General features: G+C 41.9%; 1 protein-coding gene across 6 annotated transcripts in view; it reads left to right on the top strand.

Moving 5' to 3' along the window:
• The window catches only part of MEGF11 (multiple EGF like domains 11), a 254,379-nt gene that overhangs the window by 162,017 nt on the left and 76,216 nt on the right, over positions 1 to 16,146 (top strand). For all 6 annotated transcript variants that reach the window (XM_042875569.1, XM_042875567.1, XM_042875573.1 and 3 more), the window contains exons 7-10: positions 1,869 to 2,115; positions 3,437 to 3,557; positions 7,993 to 8,129; positions 13,751 to 13,963. In XM_042875569.1, the coding sequence (XP_042731503.1) occupies positions 1,869 to 2,115; positions 3,437 to 3,557; positions 7,993 to 8,129; positions 13,751 to 13,963 (718 nt within the window). The remainder of the gene's footprint in view (positions 1 to 1,868; positions 2,116 to 3,436; positions 3,558 to 7,992; positions 8,130 to 13,750; positions 13,964 to 16,146) is intronic.

The raw sequence follows: 16,146 nt of genomic DNA, 5'->3' as shown, positions 1-16,146 counted from the left end.
TTCTGCAGAAAACAGATCTGTATTTATGGAATGGAAATTGCAGGGAAACCCCATCAGCTCCAGCAGATTTGCTTCCTGCCCCAGAGGGCTTACAGTCTTACCAAGTGTCTGTGGGAAACAAAGATAGAGCACCTCTTTCACAGATTCACGGTAATAATTTAAGACTTTTAAAGAGTAAGATTTTGTTTGCTTGGCTCCCAGTGATGTTAGGGAGAAACTATCATCCCTGGCAGTGGGAGAAATGAGGCAAAGGAGTGAACTGCCTCGCAGGGCTGTGTACAGAAGCATGCTGCACACACTGCTTTCGGCAGGACACAAAGCCACATGTGCATCTACAAACCCCTGTGGGTCATCCTGGAAGCTCTGGGATTGTCTCTTCATGGGTCTTTGACGTTGCTGCTCAGGAAGCACAAACTTGTGAATTGATGATCAGCAGTGCTAGTTGAGTGGAATCTCCTATTCCTTTTCTGCTAAGTATCTTCAGACTGACCAATGGCTGACTTCTCAAGAAGATGAGGGACAAAAAGCTTGCCAGAATTAACTGAGAAATACTGTTGTCCACTGTGGGTTTATAAGTACATGCTGTGGAAGAAAGGGGCTCTGAAATTTCTCAGACATGAGCTTCTGGCCTGTGTGGTGTTTGTATTTGCATTGCTAAGTCTAGAAATGGCCATCCAGCTCCAAGAAGCAGTGTGTCACCTGGGGATTAGTTTACATGTTTGCAAGTAAAAGAGTTTGTGAAGACAGCTATGTCGATGGGATTACACACTCATTTCCTGCATGGCAGAGGATTTTATACTGGCAGAAGAGTTTCTGCCAATATAATTGAAGCCAGCTCTGGTTCCCAGCTGTACTGGGAGCGTGGTCTGTAACTGAGTCTTTAGAAGCAGTTCTGCCAGTAGCTGCATTTTGAGCAGCAGGCACCACTGTACTGACAGGTTGGGAAGTGCAGTGCAGGGTAGGACTCGAAAAGAAAACCTTGTTTTTTTCCTGACCACTTATGGAGGAAGCTTTAACCCCTGGCTGTTTGGTTAGAGCTATAATAGAGCTATATGCATAAATATTACACATTTTTTTGCAGGTGCTGATTACTGTTTCTATAGCAAATCAGAATCAAGCTCCTTCTGTACTCTGATTTCCCTCTCATCTTGGATATGATCAGGCAGGATTGCTGCGTGAATGGTTCTCACTGTGCCTTAACGTGCTCTGCAGAGAATCTGCCCTCCATGTCAATTGCTATAGCCTTGGGAGCCCTTCTGTAGTGCTGGTACATGCTGTTAATGGCACCTGAATTACCTGGTGTACACACTCCATATCTTCATCCCTTAGTCTGGATTAAGAAATTCTGACTCCAGTGTTGTTTTCTGCCCTGCTATCTCTTTACTCCAGGAGAAAACGAAACCCAACACCATCAGAGGAGATATCCTTCTTTAGATGATATTTATTATCTCAAGGGAACAGAGCAAAGAAACAATATTTGATGACATTATTAAATCTACAGGTTTTGCTTGGCAGTTCTACCTGCCGTTGACTGCACTGTAGTCAGGATGTGATCCTCTGCATCTAATTCCACTATAAATTCATTCCTTCCAGCTATCTAAGGGCACTAAGAAACAGGATATTAAAAGATTTAAGTTCTGATCCTATAAAGGTGTTAAACAAGTCCTCAAATCTAGGTGTAGATTGATGCTGCTGTCTCCTTGCATGCTGAAGTGCATTGCTGGTTCAGGGGTTGGGTTTAGAAGGTTTGAGGGCTCTTTAGAAAGATGCTGCTTTCTGTTAACGTCTCTTTGCCCACTTGCCAAGGGCGCTCGGCTGCAGCGGGGTGGTTGTGCCACACACCTACCGTCCTGCTCCATGTTTTACAGGTTGCGATAGCGATCACTGGGGACCCCACTGCAGCAACCGGTGCCAGTGCCAGAACGAGGCCCTTTGCAACCCCATCACAGGTGCCTGTGTCTGTGCAGATGGGTACCAGGGCTGGCGCTGCGAGGAGCTCTGCGAGCCCGGGAGCTACGGCAAGGGCTGCCAGTTCCAGTGCCAGTGTCACAACGGAGCGACCTGCGACCACGAGACGGGAGAATGTCACTGCACTCCTGGATACACGGGGGTGTTGTAAGTTCAGTGAAGGGTCTACTTTACCCTGCATTGTTTAATGGCTTTGCTTTGGCTGCTATGAATGCAATGAGCAAATAGCAGAATTTGCACAGTCTTTATATTACGCACTTTCCTTTGCAGAAGTCAGATAACAGAATTTCAGAGAGGCTAAATAAAGGAAATATGTGTTATTTGCTGCTAATTATACCTGTCTGCATACCAAAATAAAACTTACTGCTAAAATGAACTTAAAACGCCATGACATTTCCCAGCAACTGTAGCTACAACAGCAGTAGTTGTTCCTAATTTCAGTGTGTGAGTACAACCCAAATTACAGTTCAGTTTTTTTAAGCATTTGAGCTTTCTACTCGTTAGCAATCCAGAGCAGTATCAAATGGGACTTACCATCCCCAGTTTATTTGGCTTTCTATCTAGCAGAGGAAGCACTACTGGTAACTATATGAGCTTACTATCTAGGGGGTAAATTTTTAGTGTAGTGAGAAGGGATTTAGCGGTGTGATTCCTATTAACTTTAACGAGAATCACGTAGCTAAATCCCCAAATACCACACAAAGTTTACCAGTAGGATTCACAAAATCTGCATATTAATTTTAGGACAGCAAGAAATAGTTCCTTGTTTAAAATTGCCCACAGTGTAACATCAGTACTCATTAGAGATCTTTGAGTAGTTTCAGAAGTAATTACGCTTTTCAAAATTATTTAAAGGGAAAAGATGATTTACTCGCTGAATTTGGCTGGAGATCTATTACAGGTGACTTAATATTTCTGCAGTCTAATAACAGTTGTTGGCCTGCGTGAAGGAAGTAAAAAATAAAGGCAATATTAAACTTCGTAAATAAGTTATATACTTTTTGAATATTTCATTTAGTACCTGATTTCATCATAGCCTTATGACCTCAGTCCTGGAAGCACTCACTGCTAAATGTTACATGTACTATTAGGACTGGTCCCATTGACATTAGTATGTCTGTTCTCAGCAGTAAGTACTTGCATGAACATCCTCATCAGAGAACAGCCACATATTAGAAAAACTTAGAGTACTGTCAGAGACATGAGAGTTGTCTTGTTGAAATAGGTGGAATTTGGTGTATGCATAAAGATTGCACACATGCATCAGCCTTACAGCACTGGATCCATGGCGCATAAACAACCCCAGCAGAAATAATGGGAATAATGGCTAATGGCAGTGCCAGCTGAGGCTTACTCAGGTTTCACTCTCGTTATGACCCGCGTTGTGGATTTTCCTCTTATACTGTTCCCAAATGTAACTGTGTTCTCAAATGACCCCTTTGGTTCTTGTTTCTCCTCTCCCACAAAGCTGTGAAGAGCGCTGTCCCCCCGGGAGCCACGGAGCTCAGTGTGAGTTGCGTTGCCCATGCCAGAACGGAGGGGTCTGCCACCACATCACTGGGGAGTGCTCCTGTCCTGCTGGATGGACGGTATGGCAGTTCTTCACTTAGAGCTTGGAACGGGGATTAAATTGCTTCCTGTCTCAGCAGATGCCCAGCCTTCGTGCTTATGGTATATATATTCTATTTCTTGCCATGAGGATCCCACAGTTCTGAAACTGGAGCCTCCTTTGTTCTGTGTGCACAGCATTTAGGCCACCAGCCTTTGTTTAGTAGCTACTTTAAAAGAGTTAAACAACCAAATTAAAACTATTCTTCTGCGTGGGAGAAGAAGAGAGAAAAAATGGCCTCTGCAGTTCTTTGAATTATCCCTGCACTGTTAGACACTGCCCTCACATGGGTCACATGGAACAGAAGGCTCAAAGCCCATCTCAGCATTGTCAAAAGCACCGTATGGTTTCCCTTTCAGGAGAAAGGGAGAGAGAGAAGTCAAGGAGAATGCAGTGGCTCAGGGTGTCTTTAAAGCAGAAGGAATGTACGCAGGGAGACAAAGACCACTTCAGCATCCAGTCCTTACTCAGGCAAAATTTCCTTTGATTGCAGTAGATTTGCTTGCATCAGAGGTTACCCTGGAGAGAGCAAATTACCCTAACCTTTAATCCTCCATGTCAAGAAAGCAAGGCCAAACATTTTAAAAGTCCTTAACTTTATCAATAATGTGATAATTAACTCTCTCGGGGTTTGCCAAGTCTCACAGGCCTACATACCATTTAGCTGTGCTAAGTCTCCTGGCATTTTTCCCATACCGGACAATTAGTTTCTTGGCAATCTTGCTGGATTTTAATGCATGCAAGTACTGTGGCTTTTTATTTTAATACAAGGAAGATCCTGATGTCATCATACAACTGTAGCTTCTGTTATGGGCCTTATACCCATTAAAATGTCTGTGGACTGGGAGATGTTTATGTTCCTTTAGATTAGTACAGCAAATGTGCCTCCATTTAGCTTCTCAAGAAGCATTTCAAATAACAAAATAGTTAAAACTTTTCAGAAACTAAATAAAGACAATGGCACCTTGCCCTGAATTGGCATTTGGTGGAGGTTCTTTCCTAGGGTATTGGGGCTAATGCAGTAGGTAAGCAAACCAAATATTTTGGGGCCCAGTCAGCCCACTCTAGCTGTTTGTCTAAGGACTAATTACTAAAGTGATTTACATTGAAATGTCACTTTAGGATAATTTTTTCTGCCTCCCTTGTCAGCTGCATGCCAATATTTTTGAGGATCAGAGCTATTTTTCTGTACTCTTCCTCACTCGTATTTTATCAGGAATTATCTCTCTCTCTTTATTTTTAGATTTTTGCAAATTTACAAAATCACTGAAGAGATTAGAGAATGTCAGAATAGAGCAGGAAATTTTTAGATGTCTTTTAGGATGCAACATAGATCCTAAAGAAGAACCACAGCACTGGGGCTGTACAACAAAAGTGGTCGTGTATTCTGGGCCAGTTCTTACCCATTCCTTACAGCTTGGAGTTTCTCCTCTGCATTTTTAGTGTCCAAGAGAGACTTTCCTGAAAACTGTTTTGTTGGCTGCTCGGTCCCCAGAGAAACCCCAGAGTTAACAATTGATGTCTGAAACAAGTCTAACTGAAAATTGAAAAGAGAGATCAAGTATTCTGGGGGAAGAAGCTGAAATTATAAGTAAAAGCACTCAGCTTGTAAATGTTGAGATTTTAAGTATAAAGTGTCTCTCCAGGGTTTTAATGAAAAGTTGGTAATTCAGTACGCAGAGAGAGAAAAATATTTTTTCATGCTACAGTTTTAACTCTTGTTGGTTGGAATGGTTTGTGAAGTGAGACACAAGTGGGCTGTAAATGAGCGAGAGATGGGAACATTCACTTTACTTCACACCATCGATAGTCTTTGACATCCGGAATTTTACTTGCTGATTTTCAGGCTTGAGAATGCATGTATGTATTGAATATACCATCATATTGGAAGTAGAGAATTCTCTCTGGATTTATAGAAGTGCAAATCCACTTGGATTTTATTGCTGCTGGAAGAGCTGTGGCTATTATCCTTTCCTCGGGTAGATTTATTTACAGCCCCTCAGTTCCCTTAGGGACTTGGTTGGCTATGGGATATGGAAAGGTAGGCAGTGAAAAGGATGAAGTTCTGGGGCTCTTAGGTTCTTCCTCGGGTCTGCCATCTTCAAAGCCTGGTTCTTTCATTACTGGTAATATTCCTTTCCTCCTGATTTCTCCCACCCAGTGCAGACTCTCCTAGAAGCATAGCAAGTTATACCAACTGTGTCCCACGAGATTTCATTGTCTCATGGATTTCTTACCAAGAGAGTGGTGGTGAATGAGTCAACGAAATGTGGCTTCTTGCACCCTACAACGATGGAGTTTTTCCACTTATGCATATTTTGGGGGCTGGGAGTTAGTGGGTGGCTGCTTTAGGGCCTCATCAACTATTCGCAACCTTAATTCTATACATATTTCTCATTTGCAGTATTAAATCCTGCAAGCACTCTCAGGAATTGGGGAGGGAAATAAAATACAGGTTTTTACAATGCTTCTCGGAAGCACTTTTGAAGGACTAGATTTCCACGCTCAGGGAGGCAGCAATCGTTCCTTGCATGACAAAACATTTATCACCAGCAACACGCCCTGTTTGATCCCAGGTCCCATTCTCAAAGCTCTGCATCGTGTTGCCATGTATAACATATTCTGCTAATTGCTTCTCTCCCATTCACAACTGCACTTAATGAAGTGACTATGCCTGTTTTCTTTCTGTCATGGATTTTTAACATGGAACAGAGGGGTGAAGAAGAGACAGGAGATCTGAAAAATTCTTACCTGTGCTGCAAAAATTGTAATAATACAGCATGCAATGTCAAAAGCAAAAGTTGATGTGATCGGGGCCTTAAAAAAAGCTGCTGATGGGGTGAAGTTTGTGGATTAGATGTATAAGCAGCAGGAAATATTGGTCTGACATTTGATCCTCCAGAGAGGGATGCTTTGGATTCCCTTAGTACATATTAATGCAAAAAGTATGCCTAAAGATTCTCTGGGCTCCAAGGGAATGCATCAAAGAGTATTGCTTTCTCATCATTTGTTGATAGAAATCCTGTTCCGTTTGAGATGTGAAGAGGGAAAGTATTTATTATCAAGATAAATGGATGCTTACATTTTCAGATATATAGTGGTGTGTATTACTTAAGCCCGGAGACACCAAGTTTTTAACACTGTAATCTGAGTGTTCTTGAACTGAGGCCAACCTGTCTATTTTACAGCCAAGGAGCCACCTATCACTGGCTGAGAAAGGCTTGAAGCATCTACTTAATGACTGCACTGAAGAGTAGCCTATCCACTTTGGGGCTGTTGATATTGCTAAACTTTCCAAACTGTGCTGAGGGAGAGCAGCCATTATGACAGCAGCCATTAATGCTCCTGTATTATATTTTGTATGGGTTTTGTCTAATATGAGTTTCTTTTCAAAACTCAGAGCCCCTGAGGCTTGGTTAGGGAAATAAGGCTTCTGGGAGATTAAAACAGAATAACAGGGGGAGAAAAAACATTTCTGTCCAATGCTTTGCCCTGTGCACAGCACTGGCAGCAACTCTGTTTGCTACAGTGGCCAAAAAGTTTTCCATTAGAGGGCTCTGTCCTCAGATCCCTGCACTGCCAGAATTGTTTTGGCTGAAATTACTTAGCTGGATGCCAGCCTCAGATTTTATGTTTGCTTGCATTAAAGTACAAAAAAAAAAAAAAAAAAAAAAAAAAAAAAGAAGCAAAAAAAGAAACAAACAAAAAAATTCATTCAACGTCTAAGAAAGTCTATAAGGAAATCCTTGTGAGACCTTGACACTTGGCAGGGGGTGTTGTGTGATACCTGGGGGAAAACCGGCTGAATTTGGCAGATAAGTGCTACAAAGGCAATACCCATGGAAAGCATTCTTTGTGTTGGGAACAACCAGCTGGAGAAAGGCCTGCCCTGTGCCCTGATTGCTTTTCCTGATGAGCAGTGCCAGAGTGCACAGTGACTGACTGTCCTGTCTTTACTTTCGGTGCAGCCTCTCCAACAATCCCCCTCCTCCCAAACATTCACTTTGAGACACCCAGGGCAGGTCCAGCATCTTCTCAAACTCTATTTCACCTAAAATCACCAGCCCATATGCAGCTTTGTAGCCTTCTCTGGTTGTCTTTGGCCTTTCCTAAGAAGCCCTGTCTTTGTTCAAAGGGCATGGTATAGCCTGATGCCCCAAGCACAGTGTGCAGCGGAGATCCAAGGAGGGGGACTGTCAGTGACTGTACAGTGGGGAGGAGAATCCCTCTGGAAGTAGGGCAGACAGATATTTATTTCAGCAGCTGAGACTGTCTTAGGCCATCTTAAACAGAAAAAAATATCTTCAGTACACTTAGATGTAGCAAGAAGAACAATAAATATCCACCCTTCATATTGGAGTTCATTACATTGTGACTGTTGACTAAAAATACTGCTCTTTCTGCAAACTTACCAGGGGCTGGTGTGTGCACAGCCATGTCCTCCTGGGACATTTGGAATTAATTGCAGCCAGGACTGTCCGTGCCACAACGGAGGACACTGTGATCCCGTGACAGGAAAATGCATTTGTACACCTGGCTATATTGGAGACAGGTAAGAATCAAACCCTCAAAGCCTTTACTTTTAACCAAGAATTGGCAATATTTGTATCTCTGCTAGAGCAATCTTACTCTTGAAAAAACAGTGTTATGTTTCTGTTGCTGCTATTAGGTTCATCCTTCTGCAGCAGTTCAAGTATTATAAATGTGGCAATGTTATTACCTTTTATTGGCAATGCTTTCCATTCACTGTTTTTTTAATATAACTTTTAAAATTTAATGGATTAAATTTAATTTAGATATTTACAGTGATAAATTTAATAGAGAGCATTACATGTTTACAAGATATGTAAATGAACTATATTTATACAAATTAATATCCTCAAGAGTAAGCAATGCAGCAGTTTAATGTTTCTGTCAGCCCCTCTACGCTGCTGCAGCACTGATCCATCTCAGGCACCAACAAAGGGTGATAAATCCTCAACATTTATAAACGAATGGCTTCACCCACAAATCAGTCTAAGATGATAATGTTGCTTTTCAGAGGTGTCACAGGTTTAGCAAAATGACTACACAGCAAAGTCAAGGTGGGATCTTGACATGCATTGGCTTAGCCCTTCAGCTAATCCTGCCAGCAGGGCTAATGGTAGTGAGGAAATTGTAGCTGAGCAAGCTTTCACATGCAGCTTTCACTTGGGATTGAACTGTGTCACTGGGGTGACAGAGACCCTGGGCACAGCCCACTAATGTTTCCTATGCTAAAGCCCTTTGTCCTGTATCTTCCTTTCTGTTACTAGCTAGAATGAGCTAATACTGCTATGCTGATATTTGCTAAAATTATACTTCTATGCAGCAGAGAATAGGAATTTCTTATTTCTCGCCTCACTGCATAATCAGCAGGTCTTTACAGCAAACAAACAGACCAGCCTTCAATATGCTCTGTGGTTCAGAAGGCCACATTCTGTCCCAGCAAACGTGGATGCTCCTTGTATCCATTTTATTGACAATGGGAATTGGCAAGGGGCTCTGGAGATTATGTCAGGGTTTGTATGTGCTTAAATATGGTGGAAATATTATTTCAAATTAATGTAATAGAGGAGGCATCAGTGCATCTCTCTTCCCCCATCCTCCATCTGGAAGAAGTGATTTCAAGATCCCTGGGATATACTGTGAGAGCACTGTGTATGACTAACCGAAGCTTTCTCAACTTTTGGAGATAATTCCACTTGAAGAAGCAGCTGTACAGCCTGAACACTTCCACTGCTGACCACACTTCAGTCACAAACCATCCTCAGTTCCTCAGTTCTGGCTCTCTGGCTGGAGGTCTCCTCATCTGGTTGCTGCAGACCTAGATTGATTTTTGGCCATAGGTGAATCGACAGCATTAGAGCTGTCAGGAGCCTCCAGCCAGCAGCCTGTAGCTGAGCCAGCTTCTTTGCTCAGCTGCCAATATAGCCTCCAGCCACGAGGGAGGACATGCAGCAGAAGAGCTGGCTCTGTTACAGGAGTGTGGCATGGGGAAACAGCAGTGATGGAATTGCCATACTTTCTGCAACACTTAGATGTACTCCAGCAAAAAGAGCAGACAAAGGACCACTGGGGAAAGAGATGGCAAAAAGACAGCAGAAGACACAGTTCTGTCTCTTGCCAAAAGCAAAAGTTCTTATAGTACATCTTCCTTAGAGAGGGCCTGGAGGAGTCTCAGGAAGTGAAGGGGTAGAGGAGGCACTACAGGGCAGAACTGCCAGGAACCATTTTGAGCAAAGGGCGAGTGGGCTCTTCAGATCTGGGCTTGGAGAAAAGTGGTAGATGTTAGGACTCTGGAGAGGTGGAAAAATAGCAAAGCAGGGAGGCAGAAAATAAAGCATGACCAGCTGGAAGCCAAGGCAAGAAGCTGTCCCAGGGAACCTGTACCCAAGCAAAACCTTTAGAAGTAGCTCACCTGCCATCTCCTAGAGCAGGAGAGTAAAAGATGGAATGAAGGGAGAAGTCAGAGTGCAGAAATGCAGGTTCCATTTCTGCTGCTATCTTTCCATATGGAAAAACAAGTGAGAGCAGAGGGAAGTAAAGCAAAGACAGTCCTGAGAGCTGGTGAAGCTGACATTAACCTAGAAATCACCACCATTGGGTTCCTGGGAGCCTGAGGCATGTTTGTCTCAGCCTTTATTCAGGGAAGTGAACGTTGGGCCCATTGCAATCACTTGGGTTGTGACAGCCCATTGCCTGTAAGGGCTGTTGTGAGCAGGTGTGTGTGCACATGCCTCGCTGGCAGCTGCAGCCTGCAGATGGGAGATTGCCCGTTGATTTCAGAGAGGCAGGAGCAGGCACAAAGTCTTAAAGAAATCTAGATTGCTTTCCTGAGTTGTGTGCTTGCACGGCACGGACAATGGGATGGATTAGTCAGCAGCATTTGAGTTTACAGTCTCTTTTATTTTCTGGGTCTCATGTAACCATTGCAGTGTCACAGCATAATTGCAAGTGCAGCAGGAGAATGCCACTGCACAACAAAATAATGTTTTCTTTGAAATTCTGCATGGCCCTGGAAAAATATTTCTTAGTAATAACAGATTTTGTGAATAACCACAATAAAAAGGGTAAACACTCTATCTACTATTATCCTCTCTAATTGGCAGTGAGTACTGTACAAAATCGTGGTTCGTCTTGTGCAGGAGATAATAACTTGTAGTTGGATAAATATTCGTGGCGATGCAATGGTCATAAAGGTCTGTGTAAGTGTAATTGCAACACTTTATTCCCCACCTATTTTCCAGGAAGAGGCAACACACTAAATATCTTATAAATTGCCATCACTATTAATAACTGCAGGCAGCTCTGTGCTGAAATGACAGAACGTGTCATGCAAATGTGTGCTTTGCAAACTGGAAAGGGATAATAGCAGAGCACAGTTAGAGCTGGGGATGGGGAATTGAATGGCTGACTGGAAAAGTGAACATACTGTTTTAGCTTTGTTTTGTGAACTGCCATAGAGCTTAAAGAGTGAGTCTTAACAGAATGAATGCCACATTTGTTACAACAGCGTGAGCAAACTTATTCTTTTGTTGTTGTGTTTGTATCTGTGTCTTTTATAAACAGAACAGTGATTTGCAGGCTAGTGTTTTTTGGATGGCTTTTAATCTTTGTCTGTGCTACGTAAATGTGATCACTGTTATGAAAACAAACAACCTTAAAAACTTAACAGCATTATTCAGCAAAAAGGAATTATCTAGAAAAAAATGTAGGTACATATACTAAGTTCATCTGTTAGCAAGCTGTCTTATGTTTAATATTTTGTAAAATTGCTTCCATTAATTCTACAGGTGACAGCCATATTATCCTATCCAAACCCAAATAATTATAGTACGTATTAAAGTTCAGTGGATATTATAATACAAATCTCCCCAGATAGCCAGAAACCAACGTAAATTAAACAAGAAACATAACTAGAGCTTTGCAGCTCATTTTGTAATTTAATTGAACAATGTATCTGGTTGTTAATGGTGCTATGGACACATTAGATTGATATGTTGCAAAGGACAGATATTCAAGTAGAAAGCTAATTCCTGCTGTGATTATTCTTATGTTCCAGAGGAGTTGTTATTAGTATTCTTTGTATAAAATTCATTAGCAGTAGCTGCTTGATCTCCAAATAAATAAGTTGGTTAAATTGCTAGTAGAAAAAGGCTAATTATGTAAATGGATTAGGTTGTCAATATTTCATTTCCAGATGCTTTTCTCCCTGCTAGGTAATGCTTCATCTGCTATAAATATAGAATGATATAGTGCACTATTGACTACGTATTCATCCCGTTGAGTACAGTGCTCTCCTGCTAACTGGTAGAGCTGTGCACAGCAATGGAGGCATAAGGCATGTTAATACGTTCTTCATTGCATTTCACTTGCTGTAAGTGTTCCAGTTCTGAGGTTACCCATTCTTTGCTGGTTGTTTCCTTTGCAGCTGAACTGCCCTGAGAGCAGCAGGGCCAGCAGCCAGCACTGGGCTCTCTCCCTTCCTGTTTGCCACAGGCTCCTCTCTGTGGGTCTCAGATGAACTCCTGAACCTGGATTGTGTAACTAGCAACTGTGTTGATGCTTGCTGCAATTAAATCACCAGCTCAGCCTTTGGCTTTGTTCATTTATCTTTAGCAAAATGTAGTAATCTGAAGCTGCAGTAGTAATTCTCTCCTTATATACTGACTGTGTTTATTGCAGTTTTGCCTGGCTTGCATCATGCATTAATCTTTTATTACTGATCATTATATTAACTCTCACCTGCCAGCTGTGAAATGACCTGCAGAAAGGCATTTAACAATTGCCTCTATCCACTGAGTTTGCCGTATACACTTTAATCAATGCTTAGGATTAAATTAATGCTGATAGGCAATTTCCAATACCTGGCATCCACGCGATAAGGGAATTGGGCTTTTCTGGACTTCTTTTTCTTTTTTTATTAACTGAAAAGGCGTATCTGTATTTCACGGTGGATCATGTAAACGGTAGTCCTGACTCATTGCAAGTTTCTGAAACCTCTGAATTATGTCAAGCAGAGAATCAGTAGCTTCCTTTAGGACTTCAGCTGAGCTTTTTAAAGGATGAAATATTATGATACCTTAAACTGTAAAACAATGAAAGAGATTTTCTTGCAGAATTCACAATGTCTCCAGTTGGGAAACAGCAGAAAACAGTACATGGAAGGTGTAATTTAAAACAATCTGTGTATTTGCAGATTTCTTCTCTATCAAATTTTTAAAATGATGGCAATTTTGGAGGAGCTGCAATGCTAAGGAGTGTGAAAGTGATTTGTCTGGAGATTTTATACTGAGTGTCCCTGGAGTAAGAGATGAAAAGCAAATTTGGAGTTGCTCAGTATACAGACAAAAGACGAAGGAGTATATTTCCTCCTGGTTACTGTAAAGCAGGTGCAATGGCAGCGCAGAAGAGGAAAGCAAAGCTCTCCTTTGCTTGGACTACATTTTATTAATATTGCTCAATAGACCACATTTCCTTTCGGACTTCATTGCCACTCTAGGAGGAATGACAGATTTTAAAATCTCTGGTGAACAGAAAGGATTAAGTCATGTTTTCTTTCAGAAAGTGTCTTAGTCTGTATGAATTTCAAGCTACGGCAGGGGAGATTCAGGCTGGTCATCAGGAAGTATTACTTTTCAGAAAGGGTGGTCAGGCGCTGCAATGGATGCCCAGGGAGGTGGTGGAGTCACCGAGCCTGGGGGTGTTCAAGGAAAGGCTGGATGTTGTGTTGAGGGACATGGTGTAGTGGGAGCTACTGGGAATAGGTGAACGGTTGGACTGGATGAGCTTTTAGGTCTTTTCCAACCTTGGTGATTCTATAATTCTATGATTCTATGAATTTGTTATGGTCTAGGCATGGAAAATACAGAGGTCCAAGAAACAAGAGTGCACTTTGTTAACTCGGGTAATATTAACAAATGCAAATTTTGCAGTATATAATTGGACAGAGATGAACCCACTTTCTGTTAATAGCTCTTTACGTGCTCAAGATATCATACCACCCAGTGATTCCAGTTTACAGTGTATTACTTAAATAAAAGAGCAGTGGTTTTATATTTAATTCACTAACAAAAACATTCTCATGTAAATGTCGTAAGCAGAGTAGACTTCAGTGTTTGTTTACGTCCTGTCTCATGTGTTTCATTGCAGGTGTCAAGAAGAGTGTCCAATTGGAATGTTTGGTTTTCAGTGCACACAAAGATGTGACTGCCAAAACGGTGCAAAGTGTTACCATGTGAATGGAGCATGTATGTGTGACCCAGGATTTAAAGGGATTCACTGTCAAGAAAGAATGTGTCCAGAAGGGTTTTATGGCCTCAAGTGCAACAAGAGATGCCCTTGCAATATTACCAACACCCTCAGGTAAGTACATCATATTATATACTGGTACAGGGACTGCTCAAATAAAAGCATTAGGGAAAAAAATCATCCCGCTATACCCACAGCCTTTTCTCTGTAGATTTAATTAAGAACATATACAATTTCTCTGCTTTACAACTTCTGATTTAAATGACCTCAGGTTTGGAACCATAAGCTTCAGTCCAGCCAGCTATTGAGCATTAACTATTTAAACAGGCTTTACAAAATCTGAGACAGTGGGAAATGTGGATTTATCCTGTAGCTGCGGTCTTTGGAGCATTGAAGAATAATACGGATAATGTCCCCCTGAAGTTCAAAATATATAAATATGCTCAAATCCATCAATATATAAATGCAGAAATCCACTCAAATCCATCTCTTTTTTCATGTTAAATCTATAGACAGCAAGAGGACTTTCAAAATGAAGCCTGATTTGCTTCATTTCATGTCTTGTGGCAAATTACCTTGTTGAAAGCACTTGAGGACAATGTATAAATAGACTGAAATCAGTATCGCCAAGTCAGTCTGTGGAACTGTAATGAAGCTGAGATTGTCAAAATAGACATCTCCTCTCTCCTCATGGGTGCCTGGTTTTGTTCCTCATTCACTTTGTGTACGTGTGAAATGTTCAGAAAGAAAAATACCAGTGAAATGTACCTAAAATGGAGTAAGCCTCACTTAGAAGGTCAAGTCTCAGTGTTTTATTCCCTTTGTAGTTGTTGTTTCTTTTTTTTTCTTTTTTGTAGGATGTGATTCTTGAGGTTCTCATTAATAAGAGCCACAAAGAGACTCGAGCACCTAACATGAGATAGATTGAATTTATGTTCCCTTTGCAGGCTTCAGTAACTTCTGAACCTTGAAAAAGGAAGAATTTAAGGCTTTTCTTTGTTATCCTGTTTGCTACCTTTTGTATCCCCTTGCTTACTGACTGTTGGAATTGCCATTTGGAGGTTCCTCACATACAGCAAAGGGAGCCTGGACACAAACAGCAGCTGCCATGAGCTTTTCTGATGGCCTGGAGTGCCCACCTGTCCTTCCCATGTCAGCAGGATGCTGGGCCCCTCAGCTCCCACCTGATTTCCTCTTGTTACATTCCAGTACTGTTAAGCATTCACAGCCAATCCAGGCTTGTGTTGGTTTTGGAGCAGGATGGGATATGTGATGCCCAAGCAAATACACCCTTGATATGGACATTCTTCAATTTTAAACCTGCTGGCTGGAGACCTGACTGTCTTGCTGATGATGACAAACCTACTTTGCAATCTTGTAGCTTACTAAAGTATAAACACCCTCCTCAATTATGTATGCAAGAAAAACTGCGTAATTTGTGTGCATACGCACATACACTCACACACAAACACTTCAGGTAAATCTGTTTGTGTGCTTGAGATAGACTCTGTTTGTCTCTGTCTTAGAAATAAACAGGTGATCTTTCTTGTGAATTCAACTTTGACTGTGAGCAGTGAGGCTTTGCTTCACTGAATGTTGGAGCTCACAATGGATTGTTTAAAAGCCTTGTAATTCTGATCATACAAGTCCTCTACAGAAAGATAGCTGCCAGCTCTATTGGGTTTGACAGCAAGGATGCAAAGTGTTTGACACCTCAAAGGGAGCTCTAGACAACAGGCTTCTATCACATCAGAGCATTCTGTGCATCATGATACCATTGCAAAAAATAATATCCCTGAGGCACAAGCTGAGCATTAGACACAAAAGGTTAGTGTTATGTTGTGCTGAGGGTAGGAGATGACTCAAGAAAAGAGAGCTAAGTTCTAAACTCCTGTATGTCACACTGCTCTGCCAGCGTGCACCACATTGACCTGCAGTAATTACACTGCAAACCCTCCTCACTGAAAGCTTTTACTTGTGTACTGTAGGGTAAGAATATGCTTCCAGATGGTAGCTGACACTGTGTGTCTTCACCCCTCCTCTCATAGCCTGCAGAAGCCTGTGTGTGTGCCTCTTTTCCCAGAGTGAAGGACTGCAGGCCATGGCCAAGGATGACCTTGGCTTCTGTTTCTCAGCTAACTGCTCAATTCGTTAAGAGTCTCTTCAGCAGGGAAGGCTGTGGGTTTGAGGTTCATCCTGGGTTGACCAGAGGAGTTGCTCTGGGGGAGCTGCTCTGGGGGTTTGCCAGAAGGTCTCCTTGAAGGAGCAGCCTGGCACCATCTGGCTGTGAAGGAAGG

The sequence above is a fragment of the Lagopus leucura genome, unplaced genomic scaffold (assembly GCF_019238085.1).
Source record: "Lagopus leucura isolate 7727_CA_CO unplaced genomic scaffold, USGS_WTPT01 Super-Scaffold_100015, whole genome shotgun sequence".
In the NCBI taxonomy this organism is placed as follows: Eukaryota; Metazoa; Chordata; class Aves; order Galliformes; family Phasianidae; genus Lagopus; species Lagopus leucura.
Note: the sequence above shows the minus strand (reverse complement) of the source record. Positions and strands in the feature narration are given on the sequence as shown.